At 40.8% G+C, this 19,381-nt stretch overlaps 2 protein-coding genes across 2 annotated transcripts; one reads left to right on the forward strand and one right to left on the reverse strand.

Moving 5' to 3' along the window:
* The first annotated feature begins 218 nt into the window (after positions 1-218).
* LOC149826949 (zeaxanthin epoxidase, chloroplastic-like) lies at positions 219-5,125 on the forward strand. Its single transcript, XM_090019065.1, has 5 exons — positions 219-604; positions 3,097-3,161; positions 3,248-3,308; positions 3,747-3,893; positions 4,875-5,125. Exons 1-5 carry the CDS (start codon positions 355-357, stop codon positions 5,015-5,017), a joined length of 666 nt encoding a protein of 221 aa, XP_089875191.1. The 5' UTR covers positions 219-354; the 3' UTR covers positions 5,018-5,125.
* A 2,199-nt stretch (positions 5,126-7,324) lies between these two features.
* Positions 7,325-10,272, reverse strand: LOC149826950 (cyclic dof factor 1-like). The gene is made up of 2 exons (XM_090020179.1): positions 9,803-10,272; positions 7,325-8,891 (listed from the first exon to the last, which is right to left on the reverse strand). Exons 1-2 carry the CDS (start codon positions 9,947-9,949, stop codon positions 7,548-7,550), a joined length of 1,491 nt encoding a protein of 496 aa, XP_089876305.1. The 5' UTR covers positions 9,950-10,272; the 3' UTR covers positions 7,325-7,547.
* Between the last annotated feature and the right edge of the window lie 9,109 nt (positions 10,273-19,381).

A 19,381-nucleotide genomic window follows, 5' to 3' on the forward strand; every position in this document is an offset into this window, starting at 1 on the left:
AGATAACCTCGTTGGAGAGATGCCTATTTGAACATCCGTCCCTTCTAATAATTCAACAAACAATCAATAAATTTAGGTTACCTTTTGATAAAAGTGTTTTCAGTAAAGTTGGTGAGGCCTGTCAGAAAAATCCATTGGCTCACCAAATCAGTGGTGTTCTCGTAATTACAAAGTGAACCTATGGTGGATTTAGACATGGATTTTGCTATCCGTTGTGGCCCAATAGATTTTTCTGAAGGGGCTCCCTCTCTCACAGGTCCGGCACCCCTCCATCCTTTCCTCGAAACCGGAGACATCGTTTCTCATCTTTATTTTTGACAAAGGAACAAGTTTAAAAAGAAAAGCGGAAGAGAGATGCAATCTCCCAGTCTCACTCACCTTAAATGCGGGGGGGCTCTCTCCCGTCCTTCTTCCCTCTTTCCCCGCTCCCTCTCTTCTTCTTCTTCTGCTTGTTTCCCTAGGGGCATATGGGTTGTGGTCCCTCTTCGGCCGCTTCGGTTGGGGGCCAAGCGTGCCCGAGGCCTTGCACCCGTCATCCGCTCTGCCACTCAAGACATTCCGCCCTCATCACTCACAGCAGACAGATGGCTTCTCGAGCCTGTTGGTATGGGTCTCTGCGACTCTCCCCCCCTCTCTCTCTGATCAGTCACTCTTTTGTTGAGTTTCAACACACCACTGTATATTACTGGTACTCTTGTCAATTTTGCCATCTCTGTATTACGGTTTTAGTAATTGATGCATTTCTGGCACATGGGTGACTGCTATGACGAATTGGGCATTTGTTGATAGCTCCTCCTTTTGCTTTCGGCTTGCAGTTTGTTCTTCCTGTTCTAGAATAATCTTGTACCGTAATCACTTCATTATTGTGAAATCTAGGTTTGGTGCTCAAATGTTGTAAGGAATTTAAGTCTCAAAATTTGTCATCAGTCTCTCTTTTATCATTGATTATTTTTCTCTCGTTTTACCCCCATGAGTGAAAAAAAAACGAATACTAAAGTACATCTTTAACTGCTGGAGAGATTATTCTTAGAAAAATAACAGTCCGGAAGTTCATTGACAATACCAAATTCAGATATATCTTGACGTAGCAAACCTGTAGTCATGTGCTAATGTGCTGACAATGAAAGCTAATTCATTACGGTGTCCTTTCAAATATTATACCGAGGACAAATTAAAGATATTTGCTATTGAAAATGCAGCTTCAATAAAGATTCATAAGGTTAGGGCTTGATTGAAGGAAGACACATGTTGTAGCATGTGGTCAACCAAAGAGAGGAGATCTATGTTCTAAGCGAGGATAAGACAATGGACATCATGTGAATAATTCATATCCCTGGCTATTTGGCTAATGCTCATGCTGGTACTATCTCCGGCAAATAAGTTAGTCTCACTACTGTCATTTCTCAGTTTTTAACTGATAAGCTTGACTGTGAATGCCAAGAATACTCGAAAAATATAAAACGTACCACTTATAGTTTGTGTATTTACAGAGATAAAACCTTATTCTGTGGTAATGTTTGTCATAAATTCAGGAACATATTTAGTAGGATTAAACCCTCTTGGAAAGATAAAATTAACCCCCAACTTCAAATGCCTATTCTGTTCTCTGTTCCTCAGGATTGACCCCCACTAGGGCCTTTTTCCAGAGGATAATGCCTGACCTACAGAGTATGCAGAGCATGCTACTTAGCCTGAATGCAATGATCAAAGGATGCTCTTATCCTCTATAATCTTTACCAGTGACAAACTTTTAGACAAAAGCAAGGAAATGAAGCTTGATTTGGTTAACCATGGTTACAGAAAATATTTTAAGCCAACATATTATAAAGGAGAAGAATAAGAAAACCTCATCTTGCAGATGGTTCAAAGGTGGAAAGGGTTGCATAAAGCTCTAGTCAACAACCTTATTTATCTAATCTAGAAACGACTCCTCCCTTTCCTCAGATGGAATTAGAATAGAACCAGAGGGCTCATACCAAAGAATGATGCCTATGCAGGTAGCAGATTGACAAGACTATCTTTTCTGTATCCAGCTACCCTCTTAAGGTAAGAATTCCATTCAAAATGAAAATGAAGATTAGGTTAGGCTGAAGGTGAGGACCAACATGAAATCAGACAAAGGCATTGCCAAACCAAGCTTAGTGTTTCTTGGAAGGCTAAGTATAAGTTCGATGCTAAAGCCTATACACAGATGGATGCATGTTAGCAAAATCTTGAAGTTTACCTTGCCACTTGGGGACCATAACTAACTAAGTGCAGAGTAGAGAACACCTCAATCTTGGAATGCTTACCATTAGAGCTGGGAAACAAGCTGGGCTGCTCATCACTCTGCTCATAATGATCTTGTTCAAACTTGTAAAATAAGCTCAGCAAGCTGAACATGAACATTAGGTACTGGGCTCGGCTTGTACAAGCTCATTACATAGTAAAAATTATATTTTGGATATATTTACATCATATAGTATATGTAGATCATATGATTGAAGTTTGAACTATTTGGTTTGCAAAAAATAGGTTCAGTGGTAAAATCTTATTACTTTTAGCTCTCAAACAATTCATTTCTTTGTAATGCTATTCTTTCTTGCTCTAAAACAATGTATTTTTTCTCTAAACAAGCCAACTCAAACTCAGCTTGGCTCACCACAAGAATGAGTCAAACTTGAACACTTCAAACATGTCTCTTTTTGCGCGTTTACCTGCCGTATTCACTTAATTCTTTGCTTGAGGGCGACTCCCAATGTCTAACGCCTATATTGAGGTTATATTGTCAAGGACAATAACGCCCTTGACAATATAATCAAAGGTAAAAATAAAGAAAAACAAAAACAAAGAAACGGTTCAGCCTCTAATGAGCGATTCCCATTACAAGGGTCAAAACACCAAAAATACCCCTATAGGGTAAAGAATATTACAGTCACAAAAATATACCTATATATATATATATATATATATATATATATATATATATATATATATATATATGTGTGTGTGTGTGTGTGTGTGTGTGTGTGTGTGTGTGTGAATATAAAGAGCACCCATATTCTAACAGTTTTCACATCTTTAATTGGATTTACTGTTATCCTTTATGCTGATCAGGTGATGGGGATACAAGGCATCTGGGCTTCCGAGTTCCATTATCAAGTGCATTTGAACTGGGTTCTGTAAGTGCTCCTATGATGACTATTTGATTATATGAATAACCTGAAGATTTACATGTAAAAGTGGGCTTCTTGTGCAAAATCTCTAGAATGTTGTCACTGTTGGTCGTCTTCCTGAGAAAGCAGATATGGTAATTCCAGTTGCTACAGGTATTCCATCACATCCTAGACTCAAATGCTATTTGAAGACAATGTTCATCCTTTGGAAGGCCTTGAACAATTGTATTTATAGTATTATTCTTGAACGTTGGTGACTTTCACAACTTATGAGTCAGGTCAAATATGCATTGACTTTTTGACTTATTGTAGTCACCAGTTGTCATTTACCATGACTTGATAAAAATGTGAAAAACCAGCTGAGGATTCTTGGTCCTTGAGTATTCCACTATTTATTTGAACTAAAGGGCTCACTGATTGAGAAAAAGCATGGATTAACAAATCTTACCCTTAAGTTTTGCATATGTATGTTCAATAATCAAAATTTATGGGAATCCTTCCTTCCTGCTTCAACAATGCTGCTTAATTGGTATTTGGTTCTTAGGTTAATTTTAAGAATCATCTATGTTTTGTGCTTGTGGACCAAAACAGTTTCAGGTGTGCATGCTCGGCTTGAAAAGAAAGAAGGAAACCTTCTTGTAACTGACTTGGACAGCACTAATGGGACATACATTGATGATATAAGGCTCAGTCCTGGTGCTTCAGCTATTTTGACATCTGGAAGTCGTATCATATTTGGTATTCCACTAGCAACTTGGCAACTTTTTGGCATTCTATATTTCGTATTGTTCATTTAATCAAACTGAAAGAGAAGAGGGGCATGCCATGGGCTTAGGCGCTTCAGGAAACTAAGACTGATGTAGCTGTGCTGCTAAAGTTTTCTATGGATGGATGAGCAGCCCAAATCCCATGGAGTCCAAGGTTCTCATAGTAGACCCTACTATTACCTAAGCCCTATGTCACATGGGTGCGGGTGCGGGTGCGACACGGGTGCGGCGCAATTTCAAAAATTTTGGACACGGGGACTCGGCTATATATATATATATTTATATATATATATAAGACTCGGTCAAAGTTGTGCCCATTAGGGGACAGGTGATGAGTTGTGAAGGCATTCTGTACACTTTCTTCATACAGGAATAATTCACTTTTGGGCACTTTCTTCGTACACTGTAATAATTCACTTTCTTCATACAGGAAAAAACCACAAAAACTTGAGTTGTGCCCTGTACTTAAAACTTGAAAGTGTACAGGTTTTTTTAGTTGTGATGGGTTTTTTTCCTTACAGCTGTAGCCCAGAAAATTTCAAAAAAAAAATTTCAAAATTTTTTTTTTCCAAAAACTGGACCAAAATGACCCTGGGTGCGTTGACCACACCCAGGGTCGGGTTGACCGAGTCAGAGCCGCACCCGCGGCGACCTTGGAGCCGAGTCCGTGTGACATAGCCTAAGCCTATCCAAGGTCCTTGCCCTCATGGTTTTGTCAGTGCTCAGCAAAAGCGTCTTCAGAGTTCTCCTGTTCATGCAATCAAAACTAAGATATGGCATGAGCATGAACAGCTCTGATACTGCCCTCATGACAAAGTACCAACTTTGGTTTAGTCATCTGATCTACTCATGTTGATGGAAAGCCTGCAACCTGAGATGGACAGATTTGGATAAACCGACCCAGGCCTGTGAGGGCACTTATTATTATTATTATTATTTTTCCTGATGTCAGGTGACATGCATTTAGCAATGTTCCGTGTTTCAAAGATTGAGAATGTGGATCCTCTCACTGAGACAGCCAGTAGCCAAGTGACAACTGATGTTAACATCGAGACTGCTCTTGACACAGCAGGTAATAAAGAAACCTTGGGTTAAGAGCTAGACAACTCTCTGAATATTTTGTTGCATCATAAGAACTTAGTTGTTTCAGTATCCTTTGACATTATGGAACTTATGATTCAACTGAAGCAAGATGTCCTCTTTATCTCCGTGCGTGCATGTGTGTGTGTGGCTTAGTTCTTAGACAAGGAATGGACAATTTTACTTTTCAATGTTTTATTGCATGTTCTATAAGTCAGATCATAAATGAAGCTAGGAAAAGATATATATATATATATATATATATATATATATATATATATATATATATATATATATATATATATATATATATATATATATATTGAGAAAATAAATCTTATGATGTAAGTTGTTTTAATCAAATTTGACCTTATAGATGGATTCTGCATGTTTGGTTTGGTTTAATAAGAATCAACCTTGGGTCTGATTTGACAAGAACAACTTGCATCGATGAAATCCAAGGAGTATGGGGATGAGTGGAACTGATTTGATGCAAGCCCCAGCTCCCCTTGTCCATGGCGTCCAGTCAGGCGGGTGCATGCAACTTGATGCTAGTGGCTCCAAGTTCTCTCCGCCTTTAACAAAAAACCAAAAATCAAAGGGTTGTGGTAGAGATCAAGAGGTGGGTGAAAGTCCACGGCCCTGGGGGCGGCTCTCTCTTTTCTAATGAGAAGGCAAATTCTAGTTGCTACAACGGGCCTGCTGTCTGTATGAACATCTTCATGCTCTGATCTCCACCCCCCCTCCAAAAAAACGGGCGATGCTGTTGCTGGTTCCTGTCTCTGGAAAGGCAGAACGAGGTGATATGTGTAACGATCGAGAGCATCGCCTCCTCTCCTACCTAACAAACGCGCAGGTCCACATTGTGTGCACACATGACACATCCAGACTTTGTATATAATAACTTGAAGACCAATCACAAATCCATGTCTTCTATTCTGCATTTACTCGCAGTAACACCATCCTCTAAGGATACAAACAAATGGATCAGATCTTTTTAAAGTGAAAATGTTAAAAGAGTTGCTCTGCCACTATCTCTAGGAACAGAGATATACATGGGGCTATAGGCCCTGAACCCACTAGCAATCTCACACGCAGGAGACGGTCTGACCAGAGGGTTTCAAGCTAGCTATAACTAAACCTCCTTAGACTGAGCGCACCCAAAACGACCAGATCCACAGCATCTTGAACCCACTGTCCTACTTGAGCTCATTTGACAGACCAAGTTCAAAAGGCACTCTGTTGATAGGGTGACGTCTCTTTTTTTGTGGTTTGGAATCACCGTCGTCATCCGTGGCCTTCATAATAATCATTCACTAGGCAAACAGTGGGGCCAACCACAAAGAGCTATGTCATCATTACACAAAGATGAAGGCCACGGACTGTGCTGATTTGAAAGCACAAAAAATGTGTTTTGGCATATCACCTGTATCTTACCCAGATCCAATATACAATAGTGAGATTCAAAAGGTAGCAGGTGACAACTCCTCACAGTAGTCCTAACTGGATACAGAGCAATGCAATTTGCTCCAAGAGCACCAACAAAATTAGAGTGCATGTATGATTCAAGGCATCAACCAAGAAGGGGCATGAGGCATTGGCTTTTTTCTTTCCCCTCAATGGGTGAGAATGCATCATAATACAACTCCGTTTGTTGTGATTCTACAAGCTGTCCGGTACTCGCTTTCTCAGCTTACCCAACAAAAGTATATGCCCCACATTGATTGTTTGGTAATTGCTTGCTGCTCCCTTTCTTTCCATATGTGATGTGATCTATTCAGCCCCATGTGTTACTGTATCTTTTTGTGGCTCCTGTTCTTAAGCCCTCGAGCCGTTGCATCTAATGAAATGTGTGAAGAGTACTCCCTAAAGGGCTCGGATGGATTGGATAGCAAACAGAATGAACTAGTAAAGACCCACTCATCTTTGGACCAACCAACTCCATCTGTCCGCGTTAAATTAGCTCCTTTTAAATCCCAAATAACTCCATCTAATCTAACGAGAAGACGAGGGAAATCAGCTCCCCTTTTGCTCGCGACAAATAATACCACACCTTGTAGCCTCGAGATAGGAAAAATCATTACAACAGCTCCATTATAGAATGCTGACATTTAATCCCCTTGAAGAGATTAACGAAATGCGACCAGACAGGATCACATGCAGAGAAATAGAAGCAAACAACAGGCACAACAAACCAGCATTTTTTTCAGCAACTGATGTCTGAGACTATCACGAATATATTTTATTCCTTTATCCAAACCATGTTCACAAGGTGATATTTTTAAAATATCTTGTCGTCTTCAATATTTATATTAAAAACTTATGTAGCTCAAGCCACCCATATAACTGGATCTCCATCAAGTTTCAAACTCCATAGCATCATTGAGGATGACAAAGATGGAACTATCCCAATAACCTTTTAATTTTTACAAGAGAAGAGAGCATCATATTGTGGCATAAAGCATGAAACTGAAGAGTTGTTTCTCAAGAAACAGATCAATGGAAGCCATCTTTCCCGAGAAACAGAGCTGCAGAGACAAACCTCTTACGTGCTCTCCTGGAAAGCCTGAGATCGCGATAATGCTGCAGGGTTAGCATGCAAGAATGGAGACGCATTGGGTGTAGGACCCTTGCTTCCTGTTTTGGGTTGAAAAACTTTAAAGATTCCTTCTTTTCTGATGGTTTCACCACGCTCATGTTTGATACCTAGAGTAGCCCATATAGAGCTTTTAGCAGCTTCATCTGGATCATCAATTCTGAGGGTCTTGGGTACCCAGAGACACCTCTCTGATTTATCTTCACCCGGCGTGTTTTCATCTCTAGAATGCTTCCCTAAAGTCGGAGAACCATTTCCCAAACGGCCACCATTACTGACGGATGAAGAAGGTGACAAACCGGCAGCAGACCCCACCCATGGCAGGTTCCATGTTCCACCAGCCCAGCCAGGCGTACAACCCCAATATGATGCCCGCACAAATGGAAAAGGAACAGTTGGAGCACAGAAAGCAGGGGCAGCAACTATAGGTGGTGTGGTCCATTGAACTGAACTAGAATTGTGATTTTCTGGTCCATAGACCAATTCAGAAGAGCAACGTCCAGCTGCCACGGCAGCAACATTATTCCAACCAGGGTTCCACGGGTACGGCCATGGAGCTCCTGCTTGGCATTGAAGATGAGGAGCAGGGCCTTTACACTGTCCTGCATTTCCTCCTTGTTGCATCTTAACCAACTTCTCTTGCAATTCGTTTTCCATGCAAGTTGGAGATGTTACTGAAGACCCACAAGACGACTCTTCTCCATTTTCTGCACATGCAGCAGAGCCCGTCTCAACACTCCCTTTAGCCACAGCCTGCTCCCCTAGGTTCAACGTCGTTGCCATGGATTCATAGAGTCGTACTTCAGGTCTGAACTTGAGCACAGTGCCGTTACTCTTCAGCCCGCTTGCAGTTGGTGAAAGACCACAAGGGATAACCTGATGATGGGTGGCATCTGTTGAGTCCACCCTGGCTGTGGCCATGCCCTCAGACAACATTATATGCCCGTAATGAGATGCAGAATGCTTATTCTTACGCCGTCCAGCACCAACTGGCACATTTCTCATCGTCCCACCGGCTGTCCAATATCTCTGGCAATTCTTACAGAAGTGTCTTGGTTGTTTAACATTGTAATTGTTGTAGTAACAGAACTTTGTGTCAAGACTGTTGCAGCGGGGACAGGGGAGCACTTTGTCAGGTTTCTTTAGAACTTTGTTAGTGTCCAGGTTGGCAGCATCCTTTACCCTCTTTTCTTCTTCCTTGGGATCATCCAAACTCGAAGAAGTAGTGGGCTTGCAGGGCTCTTCCAGGCAAGCCACTGCCGGACCATCAGAACTCGCTTCTGTGTATACATCCTGAAAATTTGAAACCAAGTCCACCGTGCTTAGAGTAAGTATCAACAATTTTCAGCCACCACCAAGAACACGAATTTCTCCCAAACAAGGATCAGCTACATCCCAGAATAAAAGATTCGGCTGCTACCACAACGACGCTTTCCGACGAGCTCAATCATGATGGCATAAAAAAATTGAGAACAATGTAATTCATGCAAGAAATGGCATAAACATGGCATCGGTTATATGTAGGAACTCTACAATCATAAAGATACCAGAAGAATTAGAATATAAAATACCGCTGGAGACCAACTCCCAAAGTAAAACGGGAGAAATAAAAAGGCTGAATAAATGCAAACCATGAAACCTGTACCGGTGATGGAGCTTCACGAAAATGGAAATATTTCTCTTATGGGGAAACAAACCCAAAACAGAAACAGGGAAGGTTAAAATATACAGCCGGGATATGGTTGAAAGCTTAAAATTCCAAATATTCGCACAAAAAGAATGAAAAAGGTAGGATCGAAAAATGTCCCTGAAAAACACAAAGCCCCAAATTTAAATCCCTTTCCTTCGGAGTGTTTATGGTGTATGAGGATATCCGTTAAAAGCACATCCCAAATGATTCTAGTGCATTCCATTTCAAAGGTGCAATCGTTGTTAGGGGACTTGCCTTTTGCTGGGGTCGAACGGAAGCCGGAAGCCCCTCGGGGCTCCAATTCTAAAGAAACGGCGAGAGGCTTCTCAAACCCTGAGAAGGAAGAAGACCTAGGAGGATGGAACAATTATGAATTGGAACCCCGTCCATCTTCACAAACTCAGAGAGGAGACTCATCTCATCCAACAAACCCCAAGATCCAAAATTTTACCCAAGGGAAAAACAACAAGAGAGAGAGAGAGAGAGAGAGAGAGAGAGAGAGAGAGGAAATTACCTTGTCATTGGCGGAGGGTGGTGGTTCTGGTGGCGCATCGGGCAGGTGGTCAACTACGCCGCCTGTCGAGGAGGAGTCGGACTTGGTGTCCTGGATCGGGATGGTCTTGCCGAACAGCTTGATGGCCGGATCCCTGTTATCAGACATATCCCTCCCAAACTTCCCCGAATTCCGAGCCGTCGATAAAAACAGGGGGATGGTCGGAATTGTGCTTAGACAGGTTGAGGAGGTGAGGAAGGAGGAGCACTCGTCCTCGTCGTTGCCGCTGCTTCTGCTCGCGCCGTCCTTAATTTCTTCTCCTTCTCCTTGTCTCACACAAGAGGCAGCGGTATCAACGAAGGTTAAAGGGTTTAAGTTGAAGAGGCCGGGGAGAAGTTGCCCCGGTCCCAAAGCCAAAAGTCGGATAAAGAAGAGCGGAACCAAAAAGCAGCAGTACGATTTTGCTAAAAAGGCACGTGTGAGGGTTAAAAGTAAAACTCGAAGAGAAGAGAATGACTGTCCCTCTCACCCGGAGTTGGGGTTGTTGGAGCCCATCGTGGCAGCCTAGTCAGCACCCCTCGGCCACCCTCAGCCACGAGTTCTAGTGGCTCCGCATTAAAAAATTTCTGATGCCACTGCCACCACCAGGCCTTGCTTTTTGGGACCCCGATATCTTTTACACAACTAACGAATAAAAGAAAAAAGAGCGGTAATAATCAGCAGTATCGTAAAAGAAAGTAGAATATTAAAAAAAAAAACATCGCCCTGCCCTTTTCCGCTTTATTTTTTATAGTGTTCTTTTAGGGGATTGATTGATGGTGATTGCAAGAAAGAGAAGATTTTCCTGCAGCACAAGGCCCTCTCCACCACCACCCAACTTTTCCAGAGGGTGGTGTATGTACTCCCCCGGATGATTCACTGAATCCCACGTCTGTGTTGGGGGGAGGGGGCGAATGAGCTCCACATATTTATGCACATGGAGCTCGTATTCTCGTGTATGATGACATAACTTTGCATCGGACTCTGGTGTTGTTGCATACTTGACGATTTAGGTCTACTATTTTGTGTAGGTGTTGACGAAGTGGCTTTACAACTTGTTGTAGATCGCTTTGTTAAGTTTTACAACTCTGTTAACCCTTTGCTCAAAAAGTGCTAATGTTGCTGATAAGTTTCATAAAACGACCTCATCAAATCCTTGTTGGCATTGGTATTGCAGCTTTTGTTCGTCTTATGAGCCACACAGATGGTTTATTTTTCGAGGATAAGTGGTTAGAAGTGGTTTTATCACTGAAAGAAGTAACTACTACCACTCTTCTTGATTTCTCAAGGGTTCTAAATAAAATGAACAGTGTGCATGTGATTAGTAGCTCTAAAGTCTCTTCCAGCAAACAGGGTGAGTTTTCTGGATCAACCATGCCTGATGATGAAATGAAGAAATCAAGCGAACAGAGTATGTATCTTGCCATTAGCGATGTCAAGTGTCGGACCATTGTTCAACTTCTACTTATTCAGGTATGCTCCCCCCACCCCCGCAATGTTTCACTTGTTATTTGTATTTGGATATTTGAGCATCATATTCATCAAGTTTATATTTGTATTAATTCGATGTTTGTTTTACATGTCTTGTAGAGAGGTTTTGTTTCTCTCTCTCTCTCTCTTCTTTCATTGTTGAATTTTCAAGTGTTATAAAAGATCTCATTTGCCAAGCTCTTAACAAATATATTATATACAATGACAAACCATTTTTACTGATTTTGATATCTATGAACCTTGTCTACATTTGATTACCCCAAGAAAACACTACGAGAAAAGAATCATTAAGAAAATAAAAGAAAAAAGAGTGACAAAAATCTTTTCAGTATGCATTTTCTCTTTTAATGTTGTAGCTAGGATCTCTTCTCATATTTGAGACAAATAGAGGTCTCATACTTGTTGCAACTTAGGATTCGAGCCGAGCTAGAATCCCTCATGAGGACCCACTCATTTTAATATAGGTCCAACTGATGAGTTGTGGAGCCCGATTCAGAGTTTTCGCCCTTGCAGTAAGGGGGGTCTGGGGGCTTCCCCTGACGCAGGTCCCCGAGGCTTATGTTTGAGACCCGGTGTCTTATGGATCAGACTCAATTTTTTACTAACAACTTAGTTAAAACTACATAAAAAAACTTTATTTTTTGGTCAAATGAGGACTTTTACCCTCATTTGACTAAAAAATTCAAGGCGTATACGCCTCGACTTGAGGCACACACCTCGGGATTCTTTTTTATTTTATTTTTTAAATTTTGTGATGGATTAGCGACAGATAATATTTGTTGCTAATATTCAACGATGAATTTTTGATGGTTTGTGATAGATTATATTTCGTTGCTATTTTAGCGACGAAATATAATCTATCGCAAACCCAAATCAGTGCTTATTTAGCAACGGACATGATCCGTCGTGAATCCATCACAAATTAGCAATAAGAGTAGCGACATATTAGTTCCATCGCTAATTAACGACCAGGATTATGCGACAGACGCAATCCGTCGCCAATCTATTGCTAAACTGTTTAGTGATGGATTAACGATGGATTAGCGATAGATAGCGTATGTTGCTAATCAATGTTTTTCTTGTAGTGTCCTCCCTTTAAATCATGCGCCGCCCTCGGCGCCATTTGTTTGATGGTAGGCTCTGACTTTGGCTGGGTAGCAGCTCTTCATCCAAAATACTGGCACCCATGTTGGCTCCGTTGGCTCCTCCCACTGCATCAGATATTTTTTTTGCTTTGCCCAAGTAATTGACTTGTGGCGAAGGATCTTGCTGGGACGTTTCTCACCCTGTTGTGCTATTGTGGCCCTTTGCAAGATAGGAGCGCGTTGTGACATGCTACTTTATGGATCCCCCTCATCTGCATAGAATGGTTTCAGGTTGCACGCGTAAAACACCGAGTATACCTTGAAGTCTGGGGACAGGTCCAGCTTGTACACTAGGTTGCCCACTTTCTTGGTGATGGTGAATGATCTCTCGTACTTCCTGATTAGTCCGCGGTGTCGTCCACGAAAGATGCCTGTATGATCTAGGTAAAGTTTCACCAACACCTAGTTTCTAACACGAAACTCAGCAAGCCGACGATATTTGTCCACCCACTTCTTCATCCTCTTAGTCGCTTTGTGCAGAAATGTCTTAGCCCGCTCGATCTGCTCATGCCAATCTTGAACAAACTGATAAGCAAAGGATGACCTTCTATTTTTCTGCACGGCTAGAGTGTGCGGGGTCAGCAACTGCTGTCCTGTAGCTATCTCGAATGGGTTGTGGCCTGAAGACTTGCTTTTCTGAAGATTGTAGCAGAATTGATCCACATCCAGGAGCTTTACCCAGTTATTCTGATTGACACTAACAAAGTGCCTGAGGTACTGCTCCAATAGTCTATTGATGCGCTCTGTCCATCAGTCTGTGGGTAGAAACTTTTTGAAAATAGCAAATCGAAGTCGAGTAGCCAAAATACTTCACGCCATAATTTGCCCATGAAATGAGCATCGTGATCGCTTACAATGCTTCTTGGTACACCCTAGTGCTTCACCACATGCTTTACAAACAACTATGAAGTTTTCTCTGAAGGGCACTCCTTGAAAGCTGGGATAAAGGTGGCATATTTAGAGAAGCAATCCACCACCACCAGGGTGGAGCTGAAGCCATTTATCTTCGGCAGGCTAACAATGAATTCATAGAAATGCTCGTGAAGACGTTCATCTTGATGACAAACTAGACACCTAGAAGATAGTGTCGCCATGTCCTGAAGCAGTGCATAATAGTTATCATCTCACATTCATGCACTGTGTAGCATCTCTCCATATCCTTTAGCTTCTGACTCTCATAAACAATCGGATGACCCTCTTGAATAATAACTCTATCAATGGCGAAGTTTGAAGCATCTGTGTGGACTTCAAAGGGTCTCGAGTAGTCCGGCAACCGCAACACTGGTTCCTTCATTAAGCCATCGAAGGCATCTTGGCATGCTCCTATCTAGAGCCATACCCGATTCTTCTTCAGCAAATTCATGAAGGACGCAGCAATAAGGGAGTAGCCTTTGATGAATCGCCGATAATAGTTCACCAAGCCAAGGAATGACTACAAATTTGGCACCTTAGTTGGCGGATTTCATTCCTGGATGGCTCTTATCTTTTGCCTGTCTATGCACAATAAACCATGCCTCATAACGTGGTCAATGATGTTGATCTCCTCCTAGCCGAAGTGATACTTCTCTCTCTTGACATGTTACATTTCATGCATACTTAGCATGTACATGCACAATTCATGCATAGTTATAAAACTGATTCATGTAGGACCTTTAAATCTTTACATTTCATGCATATATCATATCTATGATAAGATCAAGAATTATGTAACTGATCTAAATAACATTTTTATTTGTTAGAATATGGTTCATGGAAGTCACAGTGGTCGAGCACACAGTGGTAGTCAGTCTCAGCCTTCGTCTTCATGGGTTGCTTCGATAGGTATATCATTTAACTAATTATATACTTGATTAGTTTAAATGTGCATTGTGTGAATTTCTAACTCATTGTTCTGTAGATGATGTTTCGCCTGCACATGACCCACCTACACCAGTTATGCATACACATCACGAGACAACGCCAAATGTATAGTCTTTTCAGTCTGACACACGATGACTTATTCAAATAGTATATATCGATAGTCGCCAGTAAGTATTTGATTGACATTTGTCTAATACTTATCTTATAAATAATGTATATTGATAGTCGATTGTTAATGTGTACCAATTCATGTGCAACACAAGGTTCGAGCCATAAGAAGTAATACGAAAAAATAGGAAGTCACTACTTCAGCATCTACCAGGATTGGTCGCTCAATGAAAAGAGTACTCGAAGGAAGTGTTGGAAAGATTATGGTCCTCATTCATGGTATATAATCGTTTATCATAGCTAATGTGTTTCTTATTTAATTTTTTATTATAGTCATGTGTACTAACTTTCTAAAATTATTTGTAGGCTTCGAATTGCTTCACGACTGCGAAGAAGGAGCAGGACGCGAGATAGGTGTGGCAGAAGGTAGCTGTCAGTCGATTTGCCGACATGCTGCACAATATGAAGACTGTAGCAATAAAAGCATCTAGTGGGATAGATGATCCACTGTAGTGAAAGGGCCATGACCATTTTACTATCAGGACAAATTATTGGGATGCAATGTGCGACAAGTGGATGAGCCATGAATTTTGAAATCGCTCAGCAAAGGCTGTACAAAACCGAGCGAAGATATCCGATGCCCATCTACACACAAGTGGATCTAGGACTTTTGGGAGCCATAAAAAAAAAATGGTAACTCATCAATATATATTGGCAAATTTATAAGTATTTATGCTTACTTTTTAATTGATTTTTTTATCATTTAACCATGCAGGAAGCCAAAAAAGGAGGCATGGTGCCTTACAAGAGTGTGTTTATTGAAACACATAAACGTAAGAGCACGGAAGAGTTTATATCAGAGAAGGTGAGAGCGACAACGGTATGTATTTATTGTATTAATAAATATTGTAATATACAAGTTACCATGAATTACATTATCATAAACATTGTAATATATAAGTTACCATGAATTACATTATCATAAACATTGTAATTCTTAATTGTTAATTTATAATGTAATCATTACTTTATAGGAGTCATACGAGCAGCAGATGGTAGAGCGATATGGCGATGACTCCACTCAGCATCCGCCTTTTGATCCTGCAGCATGGGTGACTGCAACCGATGAACCAAAAAAGGGTCGTGTGTTCGGATTTGAGAGTAACATGAACACCACACCAGTCATTGCTTCCTGCAGTAAGGGCTCTCAGAGTTCTCCCGCCACCATTAACTCCCACCGTTTGATTGACCCTGTTGTTTCTTGGGATGGTGTCCGCCAGCTTCTTCAGGACACAATGCGTAACTTTTTACATGAAGTCATTCTCAACCTTGTCCATAATGAGTTGTGCAACTTTTTTCGGGACAGGGGAACTTCGTCTGCATTCAACATGAACTCTAGTGCTCGTCAGGTATAACGTTTCATGTCATTTGTTTCATGTTGTTAGATTTCAAGCTAGTATATGCATGATTGAATACATATATGCATGATTGAATCTCTATGAATTTTTATTGATAGCATTATAACACATGTATGCATGATTGAATCACTATGAAAGTTTTTTGACAACCTTAGAACATATATAAGCATGATTGCATCACTATGAAAGTTATTTGACTACCTTATAACACATATAATCATGATTGAATCACTATGAAAGTTTTTTGACAACCTTAGAACACACATAAGAATGATATCATCACTATCAAAGTTATTTGACTGCCTTATAACACATATATGCATGATTGAATCACTATAAAAGTTTTTTGACAAACTTAGAACACATATAAGCATGATTGCATACTATGAAAGTTATTGCTAGTCTATGTGTCATTCAACCATGTTACTTTGATTGCCTTAGATTATGTGTATTGCATATTATTTATTTCATTATATTTTGTTTATCAATACTAACATTTTGATTCTCTTATAAGATGCTGAAGATTATTAGTGTAGAGGAGTTGATGGAGGCATGGATGAAGGGGCAGATCGAGACAATGAAGAGGATGATGCTCTGAATCTTGGCGATGATTAGATTCTTGTGTTGAATTTGTTTCACGTACTTGTTGTTTCAAACGAAATTCTTTGTATATGTTTACTTGTAACTAATTAGAACTTGGTGATGATTATAGTGGGTTATTAAATTTGTTTCACTTATAACTTGTGTTAAATTTGTTTCACCTGCATTATATATGTATTTTTCATGTGTACTTTGTTTTTTATACACATGTTATATAAATTGTATAACGAGAAATTTTTTCTTGATATTTATATTTCAAATAAAAAAATTTTATTTTTATTTTTAAATTTTGCGACAGATTAGCGACGGACAATATCCGTTGCTAATATCCATCACCAATTTAGTGATAGATTAGGGACAGATATTTATCTATCTCAAAAACTGAATTAGTTGATGTTTTGCGACAGAATATAATCCATCGTGAATCCGTCGATAAATCAGCAACGGAATTTAGCAATGGATACGTATTCATCGTTAAACTTTAGCGATGGATTATTGACGGATATGTATCTATTGCAAAACCAAATCAATCCTTATTTAGCGATGAATCATGACATTCGCTAATCCATCGCGAATTAGCAACATATCAGTTCTGTCGCTAATTAGTGACCAGGAAATTATGATGGATTCTATCCATCACTAAGCCGTCGCTAAATGGATTGGCGACGAATTTGCGATGGATTATTGTCGGATAGAGTCCATCGCTAATCTGCAGAATTCTTGTAGTGGTTGAAGCCAAGGAAAGCACACCTTTGAGTTTGAGGGTGCCTAGTGTATTAAGGACAATGTGAGGTGAAGCTCGAATGTCACTCATTGAGTTGAGGGCAACATAGAGCAAATTTTTTTGTTGTTGCTCATGATTCAGGGCAGTGCGAGGTAAAGTTCGACTATCATTCGTAATGCTGAGGATAATGTCGAGTGGACTCTTCAGTTGTCTCTTATAGTGGGGTGCAACGCAAGAATGATTTCCCTGGTTGTTGCTTAAGATGGATCTTGGGGCAAACCTGAGACACTCCATGGAGCGAAGTGTAGGCATACCCTCCACTGGTTACTACCGAAGTGGATTTGACAGAACCTAAAGTGAGCATCTAAAGGGACATTTGACGAATACTTGCAGGGGAAGTCAAATTGAGAGAAACCTCTGAATCAGACTTCGTTGTAGTGGCAATCAGTTTGTAGGCCACAAGTATGATACGTAAGTTGTGAAGTCAGAGCAAAGGAGAAGCCTAATGGATGAAAGAGTATTTGTCATGCATAAGAGGAGCATACACTGAAAGAGAATTTCAACGTAATATGGATTTTGTAGAGCAAAGAGAAGGAAAAAGAACAAGTAGAGAATGTTGAAGAAAAGAAGACCAAAGTTGTTGGACAAAAGAAAAACTGACAAGATGAAGTGAAGACTATGTTCTTACCTACATCGATATTGTCGAGGATGACAATGGTTTGGGTGAGGGAGAATGTCCCAGACTGAGCCTTCAGAATGGGGCATGTGCAGTGCGAAGCTATACTAAGTAAAAAATGCATCGAGTGTAAGAACATGCGTTGGGCTAATTAGTGACGTGTAGTGGTAGCATGGAATGCGATAGGAAACAATATTATCGTTGATGCGATGGTGTGTGGCGGTACAAACGTGGAGCATTGTTTGATTAAGCAATATGCCAACAAATCAGAGGATGTTGCTTTTAAAGACTTTGGTTAAGGACCTATCGACTTAAATGAGTATTCCACGCATAGTGTTGGTCGCATAGGGGGTGCATGCGGGCTAGGGCTAATTCCTCCAAGAATCACATTAGGTGGTTCCAACCGAGTATGGTAACTCAAGCTAGATGAGAATGCCTAGGCATCGATGAGTAATCTGGGTAGCGTTGCTTGCTATGACATATCACTTATCATCTGATCTTCGAAATAAATGTTGAAAAACCTTTTCCTTTGGTAGATGATGTTCTGTGAGGGCGGTGCCCATGGAGTTGCTATACGCTCCATGACATGCAAGGCTAAGTCATCTATGTGCGTTTTACCTTCGGATGACTATATCTTTAAAACGGTTACTCAGAATGGAACTCAAGAGCAGTGTATGCATCAACAACACTTAAGTGATGCGTTATGCTCTCTATGACCCGTGTCGAACATTGAGATGTAGTGTTGTAGAGACATGGTATAGCTTTGGTGACACTGTGCAGTTGCCTGTGAGAGTGGCAATGCACATTTGGCTCTTTGGTTGAAAGTGCTGGTCGGTATGGAACGGTGATGCACAAGTGATGATCGGCTATGCGACAACATGGTTAAAGGATCTTCGAAGAGGAGTCTTAGCAAAAGTAAGTATCCATTGTATTTTTACACGTGTTTGAGGAAATATGTATTGATGCTAGGTTCAGTTGCCTAGAGTTCGAGGGATGCCAAGTGCGAAAACTATTGTTTGCCTCACTCCGGCTATGCCCATGACAAACATGGTCTTTGTGGATAATCACCACGTGTTTGTCCAGTAGTGGAGCTCCAGTTTATAAAAGAGTGGGGGTGCTGACCTGGTAGACTCCTCCTGTGGCACTAGCCATTCTCAATGCAGGAGGTGGCGATTAAAAGGATATCAGTGTGGGTCCTACTGCATGAGCTTCCAGTCCCAACCACACAATGAATATCTACTTTTGTGGGAATCTGGCCAATCTGGTGGGGAAGTGGGCCTTTTCCCTAGCTCATGTGGGTTCAGGAAGGCACAGACTCAAGTTGGGTGGGTTGGCCAGCCTTCACTTCGTTCAAGCCAAATTCTTGAAAAAATAAAATAAAAAATAAAAGTATGGGCATCCCCTGTTTTTTATTTTTTTTCCTATTTGTCTTCCCCCTCTTTTTTAAATGGCATAATTTTTTGTGCCTTAGGCATCTGATCACCCTCTATCTTGGGGATAGGGCATGTCAGGTGTGGGGCCCGTGACCTGATGGAGGGT

This window comes from Nuphar pumila, chromosome 10 (genome assembly GCF_984573655.1).
Source record: "Nuphar pumila chromosome 10, dmNupPumi1.hap1.1, whole genome shotgun sequence".
Lineage (NCBI taxonomy): Eukaryota > Viridiplantae > Streptophyta > Magnoliopsida > Nymphaeales > Nymphaeaceae > Nuphar > Nuphar pumila.